The sequence below is a fragment of the Vipera berus genome (genome assembly GCF_964194415.1).
Source record: "Vipera berus genome assembly, chromosome: 2".
Classification (NCBI taxonomy): Eukaryota; Metazoa; Chordata; class Lepidosauria; order Squamata; family Viperidae; genus Vipera; species Vipera berus.
In genome coordinates, this window is record NC_138203.1 from 80066649 (window position 1) to 80084516 (window position 17868).

The 17868-nt window shown below is 41.3% G+C and overlaps 1 protein-coding gene across 1 annotated transcript in view; it reads left to right on the forward strand.

Moving 5' to 3' along the window:
- Positions 1-17868, forward strand: part of CNTLN (centlein) — a gene marked incomplete at both ends in the record, with an annotated part of 198071 nt that overhangs the window by 9538 nt on the left and 170665 nt on the right. The window contains one exon of the mRNA XM_081318884.1: positions 6971-7059. Coding sequence (XP_081175010.1) covers positions 6971-7059 — 89 coding nt within the window. The remainder of the gene's footprint in view (positions 1-6970; positions 7060-17868) is intronic.

A 17868-nucleotide genomic window follows, 5' to 3' on the forward strand; every position in this document is an offset into this window, starting at 1 on the left:
AGTTCGGTTTGTCAGCCATCTGGTGAATCCATCTGGTGGTGTTGCTATCTAGCCCACATTTTTCTAGCTTACTAAGTAGTAGTTTGTGGTCTACTTTGTCAAATGCTTTATTGAAATTCAAGTATACTAGATAATCCAAAAGACTTAAGACTCATGCCTCCTCCATATTTATGTTGGAACAGTAGCACGTAATAGCATCTAAAGAGGCACTCCGATTTAGAGAATTCATTTCTCTTTACAGAACATTCAGGGGATAGGCATAATTTAACATTTTTGCATTCATATTATCAGTGAATCGGTAGATATATTTTTTTGAACTAGGCTTCCTATTTAGCAAGGGTAGACAATTCACAGTATCAGATCTCTACCAAACACCCAATACTGTTTTGTATAAGAATTGTTTAGTTCTAATACTCTCAAAACAATCTTCCCTCTAGATGCCCCTGAGTTGGATGTTTGAAACATTGATGATATCACTATGCTTCTATCCTACCAAAGTGGTTGATCAAAACAAGCAATTATAAACAGTGAAACTCCAAGAGCCAAAATTTTGTACATCCACCCTGCATAGCACAGTACTTTTGAATTCCTTCTGTACTAATGATTAGCAAAATCTCAGTCAAATACAGTCTGCCAATTTCTTCATTCACTTGATTCAGTCTGCTCATTCTGAACACATTTTATTTCTGCACAAAGTTGAGGCTGCCAGGTTTTTCACTCATATAATTTAATCTACATATTCAGACAGTTTAACATAGTGTATTCTGCCTTTCAATGCCAAGTCAGATCAGAGTAAAATGTAAAAGCATGAACCTTTTAATAGACTATTTTCTCCCTCTCCTCTCCTCTCCTCTCCTCTCCTCTCCTCTCCTCTCCTCTCCTCTCCTCTCCTCTCCTCTCCTCTCCTCTCCTCTCCTCTCCTCTCCTCTCTTTCTCCATCTTAGGGGTTTTCTAGTCTTTGACACTCCATAATTGCATTTGGAGGCTTTAAAGGACATGGTACAAATCAGATGCAAACAAGAATGACCTCAGTACAGTGATACTATACTGTAGCTTCTTCGGGGTGTTTGTGTGCGTGCGCGTGCGTGCATGTGTGTGAATGCACTATGTATATGAGATTTTATCTATGCACTATGTATATGAGATTTTAATAGTTTTACAGTCCTACAGCTTAAGTTAAAATATACGTATTTATAATAAGGGGACCCAATGGTTCAGTAGTTAAAGACACTGAATTGTCAGCTGGAAAGCTAGCAGCCCGAGTTTGAGACCTGAGCACCATGGGACAGGGTGAGCTCCTGATACCTGCCCCAGGTCCTGCCCACCTAGCAATTTGAAAGCATGTAGATAAATAGGTACCACTCTTGTAAGCAGAAATGAGCAGCATCCCCTAGGGTTGGTCATGACTAGGCAGAGGAAACCTTTACCCTTATTTATTTACAATACGTATTTCTTTCTTCTTTTTTTGAGTTTATTTTTCGTTTGTTTCATCTTGAATTTTTGAGCATTTCAAATAAAGTAGACCCTACTATTTGTGTGAATATTATTATATTTATATATTATATTCATATTCTATGTGAAGCGGAAAAGGGCGAAGGTGACAGGTGTAATAAATGTAAAGGTAAAGGTTCCCCCGCACATGTGTGCTAGTCGTTTCCAACTCTAGGGGCCGGTGCTCATCTCCGTTTCAAAGCCAAAGAGCCAGCGCTTGTCCAAGGACATCTCCGTGGTCATGTGGCCGGCATGACTAGATGCCAAAGGCGCACGGAGCGCTGTTACCTTCCCACCGTAGTGGTCCCTATTTGTCTACTTGTATTTTTACGTGCTTTCGAACTGCTAGGTTGGCAGAAGCTGGGACGAGTAACAGGCGTTTACTCTGTTAGGCGGCACTCGGGATTCGACCCGCCAAACTGCCGACCTCTAAAAAAACTTGCCTGTTTCAGATCCAAATAGCAACATATCCCTATTTCAAAAATTAAATGTAGTTAAGATTAATTGTAATTTGTCATTTACAAACACATTCAAAGAAATAAATACTAATTTGTTTTAAAGCAGTTTCCTTATCCACATTGCTATTACCAAGGTTGTTAGAATATCTTCAGTTCAATATACTTAATTGATACTATCCCTTATGGTGAATATCTGTAGTTTGGGTGTAGGATGAGGGTGAAGGTTTGTTCTCTGAGCTTGTGGGTTGGTTTCCAAACGTTTTGTTACCAGGCGAGGTGACCTCTTCAGCAGAGTTTAGGGAGTGTCTGTGTCAATCCTTTCAGCATTCCTTCACTTCAATTTCATCTAAAGTAACCCAAATAATTTATTCTTAATTGCATTCCTTCAGTTGGAGGCTCTTGTGCTTAGTCTTTTTCATCCAATTTGAAAACATTTTTCTTTCTATCATTACACTAGTTGCAGCCTTTGTTCTTTTCTATACTGAATGTACAATATACTTCCTCACTTTTTGCAGCAATTATCCCCTTAGATGCATTTCCCCCATCTACAGCCTCTTTCACTTCATCATTCTACCAAGCATCCTTTTTCATATTTCCCATTTAACTCTCCAGATTTCTGTTGCACTTTGTAACACAATTCCTTTCACTGTGATTCAAGCAACTTTATATCGTCTTTCCTTTCAGTCACTTTCCATTAATTCTTTTGTGAAATTAATGTATTTTAATACCTTTTTATATAGAACTCATATTCTTTTCTTTTTGGCTGCCTATGTTCTTTCATTCTTTATTGTATTTTCACTCTTATTCTTCTTTTAGGTTCATATTTCCCCAAGATCTACTCTTAACACTACTAAACAATGGTCCATCCCTCATTCAGAACTTGTTATTACTCTTACTCGTATATCCACTAATTTATTTTGATCTTTCATCATAAACGATCCAGTCAGCTGTGCTTTTAGACTTTCATTCCTGTCCTGTCTGTGTACACATGAATAAATTTATGCTTAAACCGTATGTTTGAAACAAGCAGGCCTTTTTCTAAGATTTTCACTAGGCAATCATTCTCATTGATTTCTGGATATCTGAATGAGAACATGCTGCATTTTTCCCCCCAATACCTCGCTGGTGCATTTCCTATTAATCTTCAGTGGAGCAATAGCTAACCAATGGATTCCTACTTTCACATAAATTTACAGCAAAGTGACACCGGGAAAAAAAATATCAGGTTCAGTTATATGATGCCTTGACCTTTAACCTCAATAACTTGCAACCTTAATTATGGGCTCAATTATGGTTGTAAGTTGAGGACTACCTTTATGGTTTTGGTGAGTCAAGGCTTTCACATAATTTCTAGTAAGATTGAGAAGATATTGTATAGGTTGTTCAATTTTGACACATGTTCATTTTGCCACAAACACGACTGAAGTCCAGTGTTCTTTCATCATCATCATCATCATCATCATCATCATCATCATCATCATTTTTAGCAAATGGCATTGTAATAGTAGCCAGGAGACCACAATGTTATTACAGAGTAGTAGTTTGGCTTGCAAAGGTACCATCCCTGTTATAGGAAACGCTTGTGCGCTTCCTAAGGTGCGCCACAGGAGGGTGAGCTGGCTTCGCACCAGAGAGAAAGGCAAGTGGCTCTTCCTGCAGTGTCACCCAAAGCCCCCTCGCTTCTTGGAACTGCCTCGCAAGCGGGCGTGGCAATCAGGAAAGTTCAGAGTCATGAGGAATCTGACTGCCTGCACAGAGCGCAGCTCGTTTTCCCACTGAAGTGCTACCTTTTTTATCTACTCACATAGAACATGCTGTGGAACTGGAAGGTGGGCAGAAGCTAAGGGAAATGATGAGAGCTCATTCATGCAGAGCTAGGGCTTGAACCAACAGAGCTAAGACCTTCTCCAGCATCATTAAGCCATTGAGCCACCACGCCTCCTTCTTACATGCTCATAGTATTCTATTAAAAGCAGGGCTTTTTTTCTCATAGAACGCTCAGAACGGAGTTCCGGCACCGTTTTTGGATGGAACCTTGTAGGGTAGGCAAGGCAGGTTGTATGATGTGTGAGTTCCGGCACCTTTTTCTTTTACAAAAAAAGCACTGATTAAAAGTAACATATTTAACATAGACCAGTTCACTTTAGTCTAGTATGTCCTTCACTTTTTCCTTTGTTTACAAATATACGTACCGTACCTCACCATATAGTTTAGCCAATTAGGCAGAAAGGCAGATATCAATATCTTCTACTTTGGTAGAATGAATATATACTTATATGCATACATATATAGTTGTTTTTAGTTTATTAAAATCTGAAGGGTTAGTTAGCAGATAAATTATGGACTCTTTAACAATTTGTTATTTTGTAAGCATGGATTTGAAAATGTACAAACTTCTGCTTTAAGAACTGGTTTAATTTTTTACAACATCTATACCATACTTTTCAATCAATCTACAGTACATGGCATACTATTCAATCAGTAGCTGAGTGAGAAACCTATTTGACCAAACCTTGGTAAGTTCTCCTACTGTAGTATTTTCTTCATTGGGATCTATCCCAAAGATTCCCTACTTGTTTGCTTTCTTGAAGACATGAAATTATATCTGGATTTCATAGGGTTCAATCCTTGGCTTATATTCTTAGAGTTCCTTGGATATCACTTGGCGATACTGCTTTAATATAGTTTGGGTGTGCCTGGGATTTGCCTTGGAACTAGGCAGTGTGTTTTTGCCTAAGGCCTCTACGCTGTTACTCTGTTCTTAAGAAGGTTTTCGTCAGTTACGATTTAAAGAAGATTAAGGTAGAAGTATGTTTTGAACTCTTAAGAAAACTGGACAAGTAGTAGCAGGTGTTTTTGTATGTGAATGGCCTCATGAGGCATTACGATTATCAGACCAAGCAGGAGAGAAACTTAAATAATCTCTTCTGGCCCTGAGTTTAGAAAGAAGTATCAGCATTCCATTTTTCCTGATCCAACAGCTCATCTAGAAACAGAACTAGAAGAGCATCAAATAAATGCTTCACATTTTTCTAGTGTCTCTTTGCAGAAAATTAGTAATATGCATATTTATTGTGTACTTTTGATCCGCACTCAGTTTTAGAAATCTATTACCTCTATGTGTGTGAACATGTAAACACAGTGTGTCCCACTTCATGTATGATATTCTTCAAGGCCTCTCTTCATGGTCATGTTTGTACCCTCTGATTAGCAATACCGGTAGTTATGTTATATATTTGCTTCTGTTTGTCAAATGTTATCCTTAACACAAGTCCAGAACTGTGAATACATATTTTTAATCACATTTTATGCACCTACCATTGGCTGGATCTTTTGCAGCAAATCCTTTATGAATCAGATTACCCCCACCCTCTTGTAGTGTAGGGTTTCACTTTTTAGCTGGTCTTGACTAATAGTCCCAAAACAATGTGCAGAGGTAGAGGCATGCATGAAGAATAAAAAGATTGTGTGAATTTAATATACACCTTAAAAAAGAAATATCTTTGTCCCATTTCCTTCCCCTGGTCTTTTATCTTTATGGTCAATAATCAATCTGTAGTATCTTTATATCTGGCATGATTATATGTAGCAGAATTACTCTGCTCCCAAAGGAAACACACTCAAACTAGGATTCCTATAAACATTCAAATGTGTGTTTGTGTCAGTTGATCATTCTAATACTTAAAAGACTATAAATCTTTTAAACTGAGAAAATAATGGTTATCTTCAATATTGTTTTATAGAGTGAGCCATCAGAAATAGTCTATGTTGAGAATCTGCTAAAAACTTTCATAGGAAAAGCTCAACCGCTTATGTCTGAATGCCTTGTTATTACAAAATTAGTGTCTACACATTATGAAAAAGATATTTAGATTATTTTGAGGGATCATACCTTTTAATAAGACACAGAGAATTTACTATCTTCCCATAGTGATGACATAACCATATTCAGTATTAGCAAGACAGAGATGCTTAGTTGTACTTTATTGCCACATGTCAACATGATTGTGATGAGGTATAGTTATTTTCATTGTTGACTGAAACACAATTCCAATGTTTCTCTCTTTCAAAATTGTCTCTTTTTCAGTATGAAACTTGACCTGCAATCACTGCAGATGCTTCGCTGTGCAGTAGCGGGAAGAGCATCTCATTTTCAATATAGTTCTCAAAACACTCTAAATTTTATGTTTTATACCTGTCTTTGTCCATCTTTCATGCACATTCCCACAGTGAGCAGATTCTGTTTTTGACATGCAGTGGTAGAGTGAGTACGTAATTTTATTTTTAATAAGAAAATTTGGGGGAACTTCCAAATGACATCTGTACAGATATATTTTTAACTGCTCAAGACAGACTTCCGATGACCTTTCGGTTCTGTTAACATACACTTGGTAGGCTGAGTAGTCCTTGGGTATTTTGAAGATTGATACATCCTAGGCTTTGACAGCTGTAGAATTGGGTTGCTCTGCCAATTTCAGACTAGAAGTGCAATTTTATTTCAGATGATATTAGTAGAACCTAAGAACAAGTTTCAAGACTATGTTATCAAGACTTAATAGGATGAAACATTTTATAAAATGTTTGTGTGGGGAAAAAAATAAAATCCTTCAGAGCTTCTTAATCAGATACCAATAAATCATATTTTGATAACCAAAATAATATTTAATAGAATATTTATTCTAGCATTTTTGTTTCGTTAAAACCCTTTGGATATTGTTCAGTGATTGTTTAGTAATTAACTCTGAAGCTTTAAACACGTCTCCAGATGATATTATCCAACATATGTATGTGGATATTAGGAAGTATTAGAACAAGATTCAACCTTGAAACATCCAAATAGTTTTTTCATATTTTGAGCAGCTAAGTATCTCAAGAGAAGACAATTCTACTTACTATTACTACCCCAGCTTTACCAGTGACAGAGCCAGTCCAGAGATTTACAGTATAATCAGTAATAGTGAATGCCAGCTAAAACTGGTGTGTTGCCATCTTTAATCTTTTTCATGTTTTGTTTTATTAAGGCTGATAAAGAATTTGTATGGTCTTTATGGAAACGTCTCCAGGTTGCAAACCCAGATGTTACTCAAGCAATCAGTTTGGTTGTGGAAAGGTAAGTAGGATTTTTTTTAACTATGCATTTCATGTTCCACTATATAAGTAAAAAAACCTTTAGCAGTGCTATTCCTGAAATTAAGATGTATTTCCCTAAGATATATTCTAGATATCTAGAAATCGAAAATAGCTAGGTAGAAAGCTATGTTTTCTAATTTATTCAAATGGCCAACACATTCTATTTGTTAGAAGATTGCAGTCTTAAGACATTCAGTTTAAAAAAATCATAGTAAATTTAGTTCTAAATTAATCTGATATGTTTTAGTGTAAATGGAAATAGAGATATCAGTGAAATTGACACTGCTTTCCTGGGTAGACTCCAGTGTTGGCAGACCATTCTCCTGGTGTAGATTTTTCCTTGGCTATGTTCCACCTGTGAAGTGGAGGTTTATCAGGATTTGGCATAGATATTCATTCAAAGCCACACGGCTTTCTTAATTCAGCCATCCTATAACTGTTCTAACTATGACAATTTCCACTCTGGGAATTGTTATATCTTATTTGTCCCATGATGAGAAAAAAGAAGAAAGTCTGCCTTCTGTTTTCTCCTCTACCCAGAATTAAATTTTCAAACGCTAGATATGAGTAATCGTTCTGCAAGAACATCTTCAGGCTTTCTTTCTCTCCCTGCATGTGCTTGGGACACAATTGGGACTATGTTGTCTTGTTAGTTGATGCATATATGAATTAAAATTATACAAGGTAAGCAATAGTTCTACAAATACTTTTTACGTTTATTTTTAGATTAAATAAGTGATACATATCTTTACCTAAATAAACTTTGCGACATCTTGTAGGACAGGCAGATGTAATTGGGGAGAGAGAAATTTCCTCAAGTAACCCCCCATGTAGAGCTTTAAGTTTAAAGGTCCAAACCATCAGTATAGTAGTATTGAAGCTTGGTTACTCTTACTGTCTGTCACAAGGTAGGGCTTAATAACATTCTCACTCATGTTTGGTCAAGTTCATCTTTTTTTTTTAGAATAATTTTACTAAATTTTTCTTTGCAATAAAAAACTAAGACAAACTAAAAACCGAAAAACAAAAAGATAGAAGGTGCAGAAAAAGAAAGAAAAGAAAAAAATGGAAAAGAAAAAAAAGTTTACAGTAAAGGAAAAAAAAAGAGAAATATATAAATATATATTACTTCCCTTCATTTGGAAATGTGAACAACATAAACAGACATTTTATCATGCTTGGAGAACTCCTAAAAAAGCTAAATAATTTGAATTCAGATAGATAATTTGCTACACGGGAGTTTAAAAATTAATATTCAGTTGAAGTCAGAACTTTTCTGTTTAGGATTAATGGATAAACAGTTAATGGCGAAGCAAGTCTGAAGGTTAGAGCAAATTAGAGCAGGTCCTTTCTAAGTTTGTTCACTTGACCATTAAGGTATTGTAGACTCCCCTGTCTCCTCTCTAATCAATTCCAAGTATCCTCTCTTCCCTTCTCTTAAGGTTACTCACATACTTGAGAACATACTGTATGTAGTAGCATTACTTTTTTCAACTGTTTTAATTATTTTTTTGCTGAGACATATACATTTTAATAAATGACTTATTTGTTAAGCAGTACAGATATTTTATGTTATAACTTCCAATATAAATTTGGGGAGACGGAGGCAGTCATAGATAAGATATTATTCAGTGACAGCAGACTTGGTTCTAGAGCTTATGCACAAGGAGGCATCTGTACATTTCAATCTGATGGCCAGCTTAAACTGAAAAGAGTCTGAGACGGAGGAAGCTTCTCAGCGTGGTCTGGAGAAATTCCAGCCTCAGGTTGAGCCTACCAATGAGGTACAGGAGACTGACATGGCTGAGGTACATTCAAGCCAGCTGGAGGCAGCACAAGATGAGAGGCTGGATCTAGGAATGTAGCGATGTATGGGAATCACCCTGAGGGCTACTTGATTGATCAGTCTGTTAGAGGTGATTGGGGAGATTTGTAGTTTCAGACTTGCAAGTTTCTGTTAAAGTAGCCTTACACTAAAGTAAAATTGGCTTATCTTGTTAGGTTTCTTGTCTAGTTTACTTGGGGGTGCTGACAGTGAGTTCCTTGTAGCTCTAGAGCACATAGGGCTGAGTACAGAGCAGAAATGGGGAGATTTGAATGGCTTCTTACATGGCAAGAGTGTTCTCACCGTTGAATGCTTGCATTTGGTGCAAACTGTATTTAAGAGCTCTTGCTGCCCAGCAGTTGCCCACTGGGAACAGTCACTCTGCTTGCCATTTATGTAAAGAGTGAAGAGGATAGTTCTGACAGAGAAAGGGGAGTTCAATTACCAAGGACATTAGGAGGAAAACATTGCTTAAGCCTAAACAGTGAAAGCATAAAGGATATTCTCGGACAATGTCCCCCTAATTCGAGTGAGTATAAGAAAGGGAGGAGATAAACCATAATCAGATTTGCAGGATTCAAATAACCATAACCATGCCTAGAAGTAATTTTAGTCTTAAATGTGGAGTTGATTTCTTGATCTAATCTATGGTACATGTTGGTACTGACAGCTTGTCTCCTGACCTTGTGGCCTGTAAGAACTATGCTCGTTGGAACCTATGCCATCTGACAATGTACTTTTGGACTTCTGCACGATGACCTGACTTCTGGCTGCTTGAAACTCAATACAAGCAGTGTGTGTGTGTGTGTGTGTGCGCGCGCGCGCGCGTGCGCGCTCACCTTCAAGTCAGTGTTGGCTCCTGGCAACTGCCTGGGGAAATCCCTGCAATTTTCTTGGCAAGAATTGAGAAGTGGTTGGCCGCTGCCTGCATCCTAGGGCTGAGAGTGAGTGATTGGTCCAAGGTCACCCAGCTGACTTTGGGCTGAAGGTGGGTCTAGAATTCATGGTCTCCCGGTTTGTAGCCTGATGCTTGAACCACTACACCAAGCTGGGTCTCACTTTCACACATCTCTTGCCTGTATTTACTAAGATCTAAGTCAGGCTCTTTGCAGTTACATCCCAGTGTGTATGTAAGGTCTGGGATAGGTCGAAATCAAATAACCTGCTGTCCCCAATCGTACATTCATGGAATCATGTGAGTCCTTCGTGGTAACCTCTGGGCAGTGTTTCTCAACCGAGGCAACTTTAAGATGTGCAGACTTTGTTGCCAAGGTTGAGAAACACTGCTCTGGGGTGAGCTTAACTGGATGTGATATTTTAATTATAAATTTCTATTCTCTCCCTTTTGAGTTGCTTTTTTAACATAAAAATGAAAGACATACCATATATACTCAGGTAAGCCAGGGACTTTTGGTACCAACATGTACCTAAAATTTGGGTTCAGCTTTTCCATGGATGAACTTAACCATGAATTTGTGCATTAAAAGTATTTTTAAAAGTATTTCCTAATGTAGTTCGGATAAGCCCATCTGGGGGTAAGCAGACCTCATTTTTTTTAACCAAAATACCATGAAATATGTGATATCTGTGGGCAGCACATTTTTCATAATATTTTGGTTTAAAAAATGAGGATCTGTGTAACCTACATTTCCAAAGAGTGGCCAAATCAATTAAAAAATGGGAAACCAATTGGAGTAACCTGATATGTGCTAAAATGTTAAAAAGTAGTGTGAATAGGTGGACTCTTCAATTAGTTTTTTTCAAAACTTAATAACACAGTACAAATGCTCAAGACTGGAATTTTGTCATTGTCTTACTTTCTAGGGAAGGCAACAACATGGATCCCTAAGCTTATTGTCCAATTAATTTCCTAAATGTTCTATGTAAAGTATATGTATGCTTTCTGTTGTATATCTCCTGCCTAGGAGAAATTTCTACTCCAAGCAGGCTTTAGGGAGGACAGGTGAACAATAGATCAGTGTGCTGTTTTACAGTTTCTAGCACGTTTATACCTGTTCCCTTGACTTTGTCTTTTGTTTTAATTTAAATTAGCCTTTGACACTATTCCTAGGGAAAGACTTTAATGGAAGCGGTTTCATTCTTTTTTAGATCAGTCTAATTACGATGTTGCAAAAAAAATAATTATACAAGTTAGGTGTGGTAGCAGATATCTCAATCCAGAATGGTTTCCACTTTAACCAAGATAAAATCCACCCCCTTAAACTGAACAATAGACTATATTGATGACATAGCTACTCACCTTCTAACCTGGATTGGCTTCAGAAGAAATCTACCAGCTCTTAATGGATTATTGTAGTGAAAAGAGGCTTACAAATTATGTTGTTTCCCAAAGGATTGAGATACCACAAATATCAATGGAGATAATATCTTAGACAGATTTCATCTTCCAAGTATCTTGGTGTAGTATTCCAGTCCTTGGAAATCTGTGGGAACAAATTTAATCTATTTTTTTGATAAAGTTAATACCTGCAAAAAACGGACATATTGAACTTCTTTCAAACCAAAGGTGGCAAGAACCTATCTGCTGCATAAAGCTAAATCTTTAAAGCTAAATTCATTTCTAAGATGTTGTTTGATTCTCACATATTGTATGTGGATACAAACGTTTAACAAACTTAGACTTCTAAGAGTGCTGTTCAAAGTAGCTTGCTACGGTCGTTTAGAAACCATCTCAAAACAACATGCATGGCACACAAATCTAATAATAATAAAATAAAATGATCCCCCCTCGAATCCAGAATCTGTGTACGCTGACTATTTCTGGCTCAACTTCCACTTCTCTGGCAATTTCCTTCTCTAGCAATTGGCACAATCCTTTTTGATAAGTTTTCCTCTTCCTGGAAAGCTATAATTCATGGCTTCTCAAGTAAAGCCCTCCTGGCTAGGAGGTTAGCCACTAGCAGAGATGAGGTAGGTCCTTGATATTGGCAAAATATGAATAAGACATATTTTATGCTAGGAAATTTATTTATTTATTTATTTATTTATTTATTTATTTATTTATTATTTGGATTTATATACCGCCCCTCTCCCGAAGTACAGGGCAATTAAAACACTATATACAACACATAATATACAAAAATTAAAATAAATTAAACCAAGTAGCCCTAAACAATAAAACACGTTCTAAAATGTAAAATCTAAAATCCCAGTCCCTCAGTCCAGGCCGGCAAGTTCAAATAGCCAAGTCTTCAGGTCGCGGCGGAAAGAGCGAAGGTCGGGAGCCATCCGGAGCTCAACAGGGAGCTGATTCCAGAGGGCAGGCGCGCCCACAGAGAATGCTCTATGCCTGGGGGCCACCAGTCGACATTCCCTGACCAATGGCACCCTGAGGAGGCCCTCTCTGTGGGAGCGCACAGGACGATGGGAAGTTAACGCCGGCAAAAGGTACTCCCGTAAATAATCCGGACACATGCCATTTAGGGCTTTATAGGTCATCACCAGCACCTTGAATCTCACCCGGAAGACAACTGGAAGCCAATGCAGCTCGCGGAGTAGAGGTGTTACATGGGAGTATCGGGAGACCCCCATCACAACTCGCACGGCCGCATTCTGCACCAGCTGGAGCCTCCGAGTGGTATTCAAGGGCAGCCCCATGTAGAGAGCATTGCAGTAGTCTATCCGAGAGGTCACGTGCGCATGAGTGACTGTGCGTAGGGCATCTCGGTCCAAATAGGGCCGCAACTGACGCACCAGGCGAACCTGGGCAAAAGCCCCCCTGGTCACAGCTCCTATATGATCTTCTAAACTGAGCTGTGAGTCAAGGAGGACACCCAAGTTGCGAGCCCTATCTACGGGGGGTATTTAAATGTTCTATTTAATACTTGCTCAACATACTGGAACTTTTTCTTTACCTTTCTTTAATGTTTTGCCTCTTCAGTTTTGTACCCTTTTTGCAGAATGAACATGCAACTGCATTTCCAATGAAACCCTAACCCACCTATTCATCTGATGTCCTTTTTACAGCAACTTGTGCCTACCATCATAAATCCTTGCTAATAGCAATTTTGTTTGTTTTGAGAACAATTTAATTTGCTTCCCATTGTGGAACTAGTACCCTAACGTCTTCCTCAAGTAACCCCACCCCCACTTATAGAGGCAATATTTCTTTCAGCTACTTTTGCTTTATGTAGGAAATCACTCTTAATCCTTAGGATGCCACCAATATATAATTTAATGTACACTTCGCTAATCCATTGTTTTGTAAGATTTTTAAATTAGTTTAGAATTCTATTAGTTTTTATGTAAGTATTTTACTACTTGCATTTGTAGCATTATAATGAACTATATCTTTTCTTTGTATTGATTTTATGATTTTTTTTAGTTTGAACTTTGTATCCTGTGTATTGCACATGTGATGTTAAGGGAAATGAAGAGCAAAGAAGTTATATACCCCACTGGATATAATGCCTGGACTGATATATAAGTTGACAGTTAAAAACTCTGTCCCAGTAGTGTTCTTAATTGTTTATTACTGTAAATATGCAGAGCTAAGAAACTTTAAAGAGAAATATTTGATGAATACAGTCACTTAGTCTAATCATGATGTGAAATCAATTAATGCTGCGGTGCACTTTTATTTGCGGTGCTTTTAAAGTATCTTTTTATCTGAGAGATTATAATTAAGGTGTGGTACTTGAGAATCTTTTGGGAAAATACACCTTTGTACTGGTCTGATGTCAGACTACTTAATATCACACAAAGAAAAGTAACTTTTCCTATTCAGAATACTTTTATGTTCCCAGACTGGGACTGAACTGCCCTAAAAATTTCAAAATGAAACAGGATCATTATTGCGTGTAATGTTGATTCACGAGATATACAGAACAGATCTCACTTTTCTGCATTCGTTGCTAAAGCTACATTCTTTGGCTTAATTTTCAGGTACAAACAAAAAATACCTTTAGTGTGCAAATAAGAAAAGCCTTTGGGAATATGCTAAACCCTCTAGGTATTTTTAAACAAGCCACTATATATCCATGCTAGTATACTTTCCAACTACTGTAAATACTATTGATCTTTGAATTATGTAACAAACAGTATTCTATTTCTACCTCATTTGCCTTTGAAACTTTTTTCAACAGTTCAGCACAAATAAATTTTTAATAATTAATTCTGAACACTTGTATTTAGCAATAAAAAACTTGAGACATTTCTGTAATACAAAAATTGCTTCTAGAAGACGAGACCTAACAACATACAGATTTGAAATTAACTTCACCAGTTGGGAAATCCTCTCTTGTCTAATCGACATGAGCCTGGGAGACAAAACCTCTATTCCAGCTGTTATGTATCCAGTGCAGGTATCTGCATAGCAACAGCCACTAGTGGGCGTTGGCCTGGACGGTTTTGGCGGGAACCCTAGTTTTGGCGGGAAACCTAGGGCCAACCCCATTGGCTGGACGCCTACCTGGCTAGGTATTTAAGGAGGCCAGGTAACCCTCGTTCCTCAGTACGCTACCCCCCAATAAAGAGCTGAACACGTACTCCGGCTGGCGTCTCTTGCGTCGGACCGACTACATTACAGTGGCGACGAAGGTGGGATCCTGCCGACAGAAGAGCTGAAGTCACTAGGGGAACGCATTGCACGCTGAAGGAAAAGAGGAATCTTCCTTTCTCCCCAACGCGACCGCCAGCCACCGCAACCGGCCACCGCGAGACACCGGCTCAGGCCGCCGCGCAAGCAACGGAACCACACGCCATGATGACCGACGGGAAAATGGCACGAGCTGGGCAACCCCGTGAGTTCGACACCCGCCACCTGGAGAAATGGGCCCGGTACCTGTCACACGCCGAGCTGTACATGAGGTTTAACCAAATCTCGGAAGACAGCTCAAAAGCGGCAGCTCTGCTCTGCATAGGCGGACCCGCACTCCTCGAGGTCGCCGCCAACCTGTTCGCCCCGGAGGCCATTGATACCATCTCGTACCGGGACCTCGTCGCAAAGCTGAATGCCAATTTCTGACCCCGCAGGTCCAAACTGGCTGCGAGATCCCAGTTCGAGAAGAGGGACCAGCATCCCGACGAGTCCGGGGCCGAATTCATCGCCGCCTTGCGAGAAGCCACCGTTGCCTGCAAGTTTTCAAACTTGGAGGAGCGGCTATGAGACAGGCTGGTTTGCGGCCTACGGGACACAAGGCTGCAGGAGGGCCTGTTCGAAAAGAAGGAGGTTTTGCTCCAGGAAGCCCAGGATGCCATCCTGGCCCACAAAGCGGCCTGCGGGGCTATCCAGGCGGTCCAGGAGTCCAAAACCAGCAGCCAGGCGGCCAGCATCCACCAGCAGGTCGCCTCAGCTGAGGACGAGGAGGACGGACAGAGCATCGACCTCCTCTGGCGGAAGTCGACCCCCAACCATTGAGGCGGTCGCCTGGACAAGCCCAGGCCAACAAGCAACAACAACAATTTGCAGAAGTGCGCAGGCTGTGGTGGAAACCATGTGTGCAGCCTCTGCAAGTTCTGGTCGGCCACGTGTGGGCCTGTAAGAAAACAGGCCACATAGCCGCGGTCTGTCGTAGCCGTCGCCCCCGAGAAGAGATCCACGAGCTGTGCCCAGAGGAATCGCCGTTCGAAGGTCCTGGGACCCGAACCAAATTAAAAATTGGCTATGTTGAGAGCCGGCTGGCCATCCACCACACGGGTAGCCGCCGGCTGCTCAAACCAAAAATTTAACAATCCGCTTCCAAGGCATTCCTTGCAGCATGGAGCTTGACTCCGGATCAGCGGTCTCCGTCATTTCGGACAAGACCCTTAACTATATCAACGGCCGGAGCAAGCAGCGGATTAAATTACGGCCTTCAAATTTAGCCCTGACTGACTTCCAAAACTCGCTGGTCAAGGTAAAGGGGGAGGCCACCGTTTCCGTGGGGTATAAGAGTCGCGAAGAGCACCTGGAGGTTGTAGTGGTAGAGGGCCGGAGAGCCAGCCTAGTCGGCCTAGACTGACTTGAGGCCCTGGGAATCACCGTCTCCGGGATTCACCGGATCCAGGGAGAATCCATTGAGGCCGTCTGCAGAGAGTTCGCAGAGGTCTTCGATGGGACGCTGGGCAGGTACACAGGGCCCCCCATCTCATTCAAGCTTAACCCGAACGTTCCCCTCATTAGGGTCAGGCCGCGGCGAGTTCCCTTCGCGCTCAAGCACAAGATCGAGTGCGAACTGGATAAGCTGGTGGCCCAGGGAATCTTAGAGCCCGTAGATGGGGGGAGTGGGAGACCTCGATAGTCACCCCACTAAAAGCCAACGTGGAAGTAAGGATCTGCACCGACTACAAGTGTTCGGTGAACCGCACCCTAAACTTGCACGCTTAGCCGGTCCCCACGGTCAGCCACATTCTCGCTTCCCTCCAAGGCGGTGCCATCTTTGCAAGGCTCGATCTTGCACAGGCGTACCAGCAACTCACGGTTACCCGGGCAACGGCGGACGCTCAGACGATAGTGACGCACAGGGTAAACAGGCTGCAGTTTGGGATCAGCGTAGCTCCTGGCATTTTTCAGGAGATTGTGGAATAGATGCTCAACATTCCAGGGGTTTGCCCTTATTTTGATGACGTCCTGATCGCAGGAGCATCAGCTGAAGAACTGGCAGGTAGGCTGAGGGAGGTACTAACCAGGCTGCGCACTGCTGGACTCAAACTGAAGAGGGAGAAGTGCAGCATTGGTGTCCAATCCACTGAATTTCTGGGATTCAGGGTAGATGCCAAGGGAATCCACCCCACAGAGTCCAAGGTGAGGGCAATCAAACTGGCACCTACACCTAAGAACAAGGCAGAGCTACAGGCATTCCTGGGCCTGCTTAACTTCTATCACACATTCCTTCCCCACAAGGCAGCCATTGCAGAGCCACTTCACAGGTTACTGGACAAGAAGGCAGCATGGGTCTGGATTTCCGTCCACGACCAAAGTTTCAGAGCCTTAAAGGCACTACTGTCTGATAAGTCCACAGTAACCCATTTCATTGAAACAAAGCCCATATGCATCGCGTGTGATGCATCCCCTTATGGTGTGGGCGCGGTACTAAGTCACCTCGAGCCTAATGGGGCTCAAATCCCTATAGCCTACTATTCCAGGACGCTATCTGGAGCAGAGAGGAACTACGCCCAAATAGGTAGGGAAGCCCTGGCAATCGTGGCAGGAATCAAGAAGTTCCATGATTATCTGTATGGCAGGGAGTTCACTGTCTACACAGACCACAAAACCCTGCTAGGCCTGTTCACAACAGACAAGCAGACCCCCCCCCCAAATACTGTCCCCCAGAATGCTCCGGTGGTCCATCTTCCTTGCAGCTTACAATTGCAAGCTGGTGCACAAGCCAGGGAAGGAGATGGCCCACGCAGACAGCCTAAGTAGGCTACCCATTGACACCACTGAACCAGACCCGGCACCAGCAACACAGATCCTAGTTCTGCAGGAACTACCAGAATGCCCAGTACATGCCAAGGACATTGCAAGCAGCACAGCCACTGACAACATCATGAGCAGGGTACACTCATGGGTTTGCACGGGGTGGCAGGACAAGTCTCCGGGGCCTGAGTTCCAGGCCTATCTCACCAGGTGACACGAGCTCTCCACGCACCGGGGTTGCCTCCTTTGGGGAAGCAGGGTCATCATCCCCACCGCAGTCCGGGGCAGGGTCTTGGAATCCTTACATGAGGGACATCCGGGGGTGGTTAGGATGAAGACACTGGCCAGAAGCTACCTCTGGTGGCCAGGGCTGGACAAGGATATTGAGGAACGGGTCAAGGCCTGTTATACATGCCAGATCTAGGCCCCAGTACACAGGTGGGAAGCCACACACACACCCTGGTCCTGCATTCACATCGTCTATGCGGGGCCGTTCCAGGGCCAACTGTTCTTAGTCGTAGTGGACAGCCACTCTAAGTGGCTGGAAGTAGTCCCTGTCCCCAACATAACCTCAGCAAGGACAATCCAGGTGCTCAGAGCCCTCT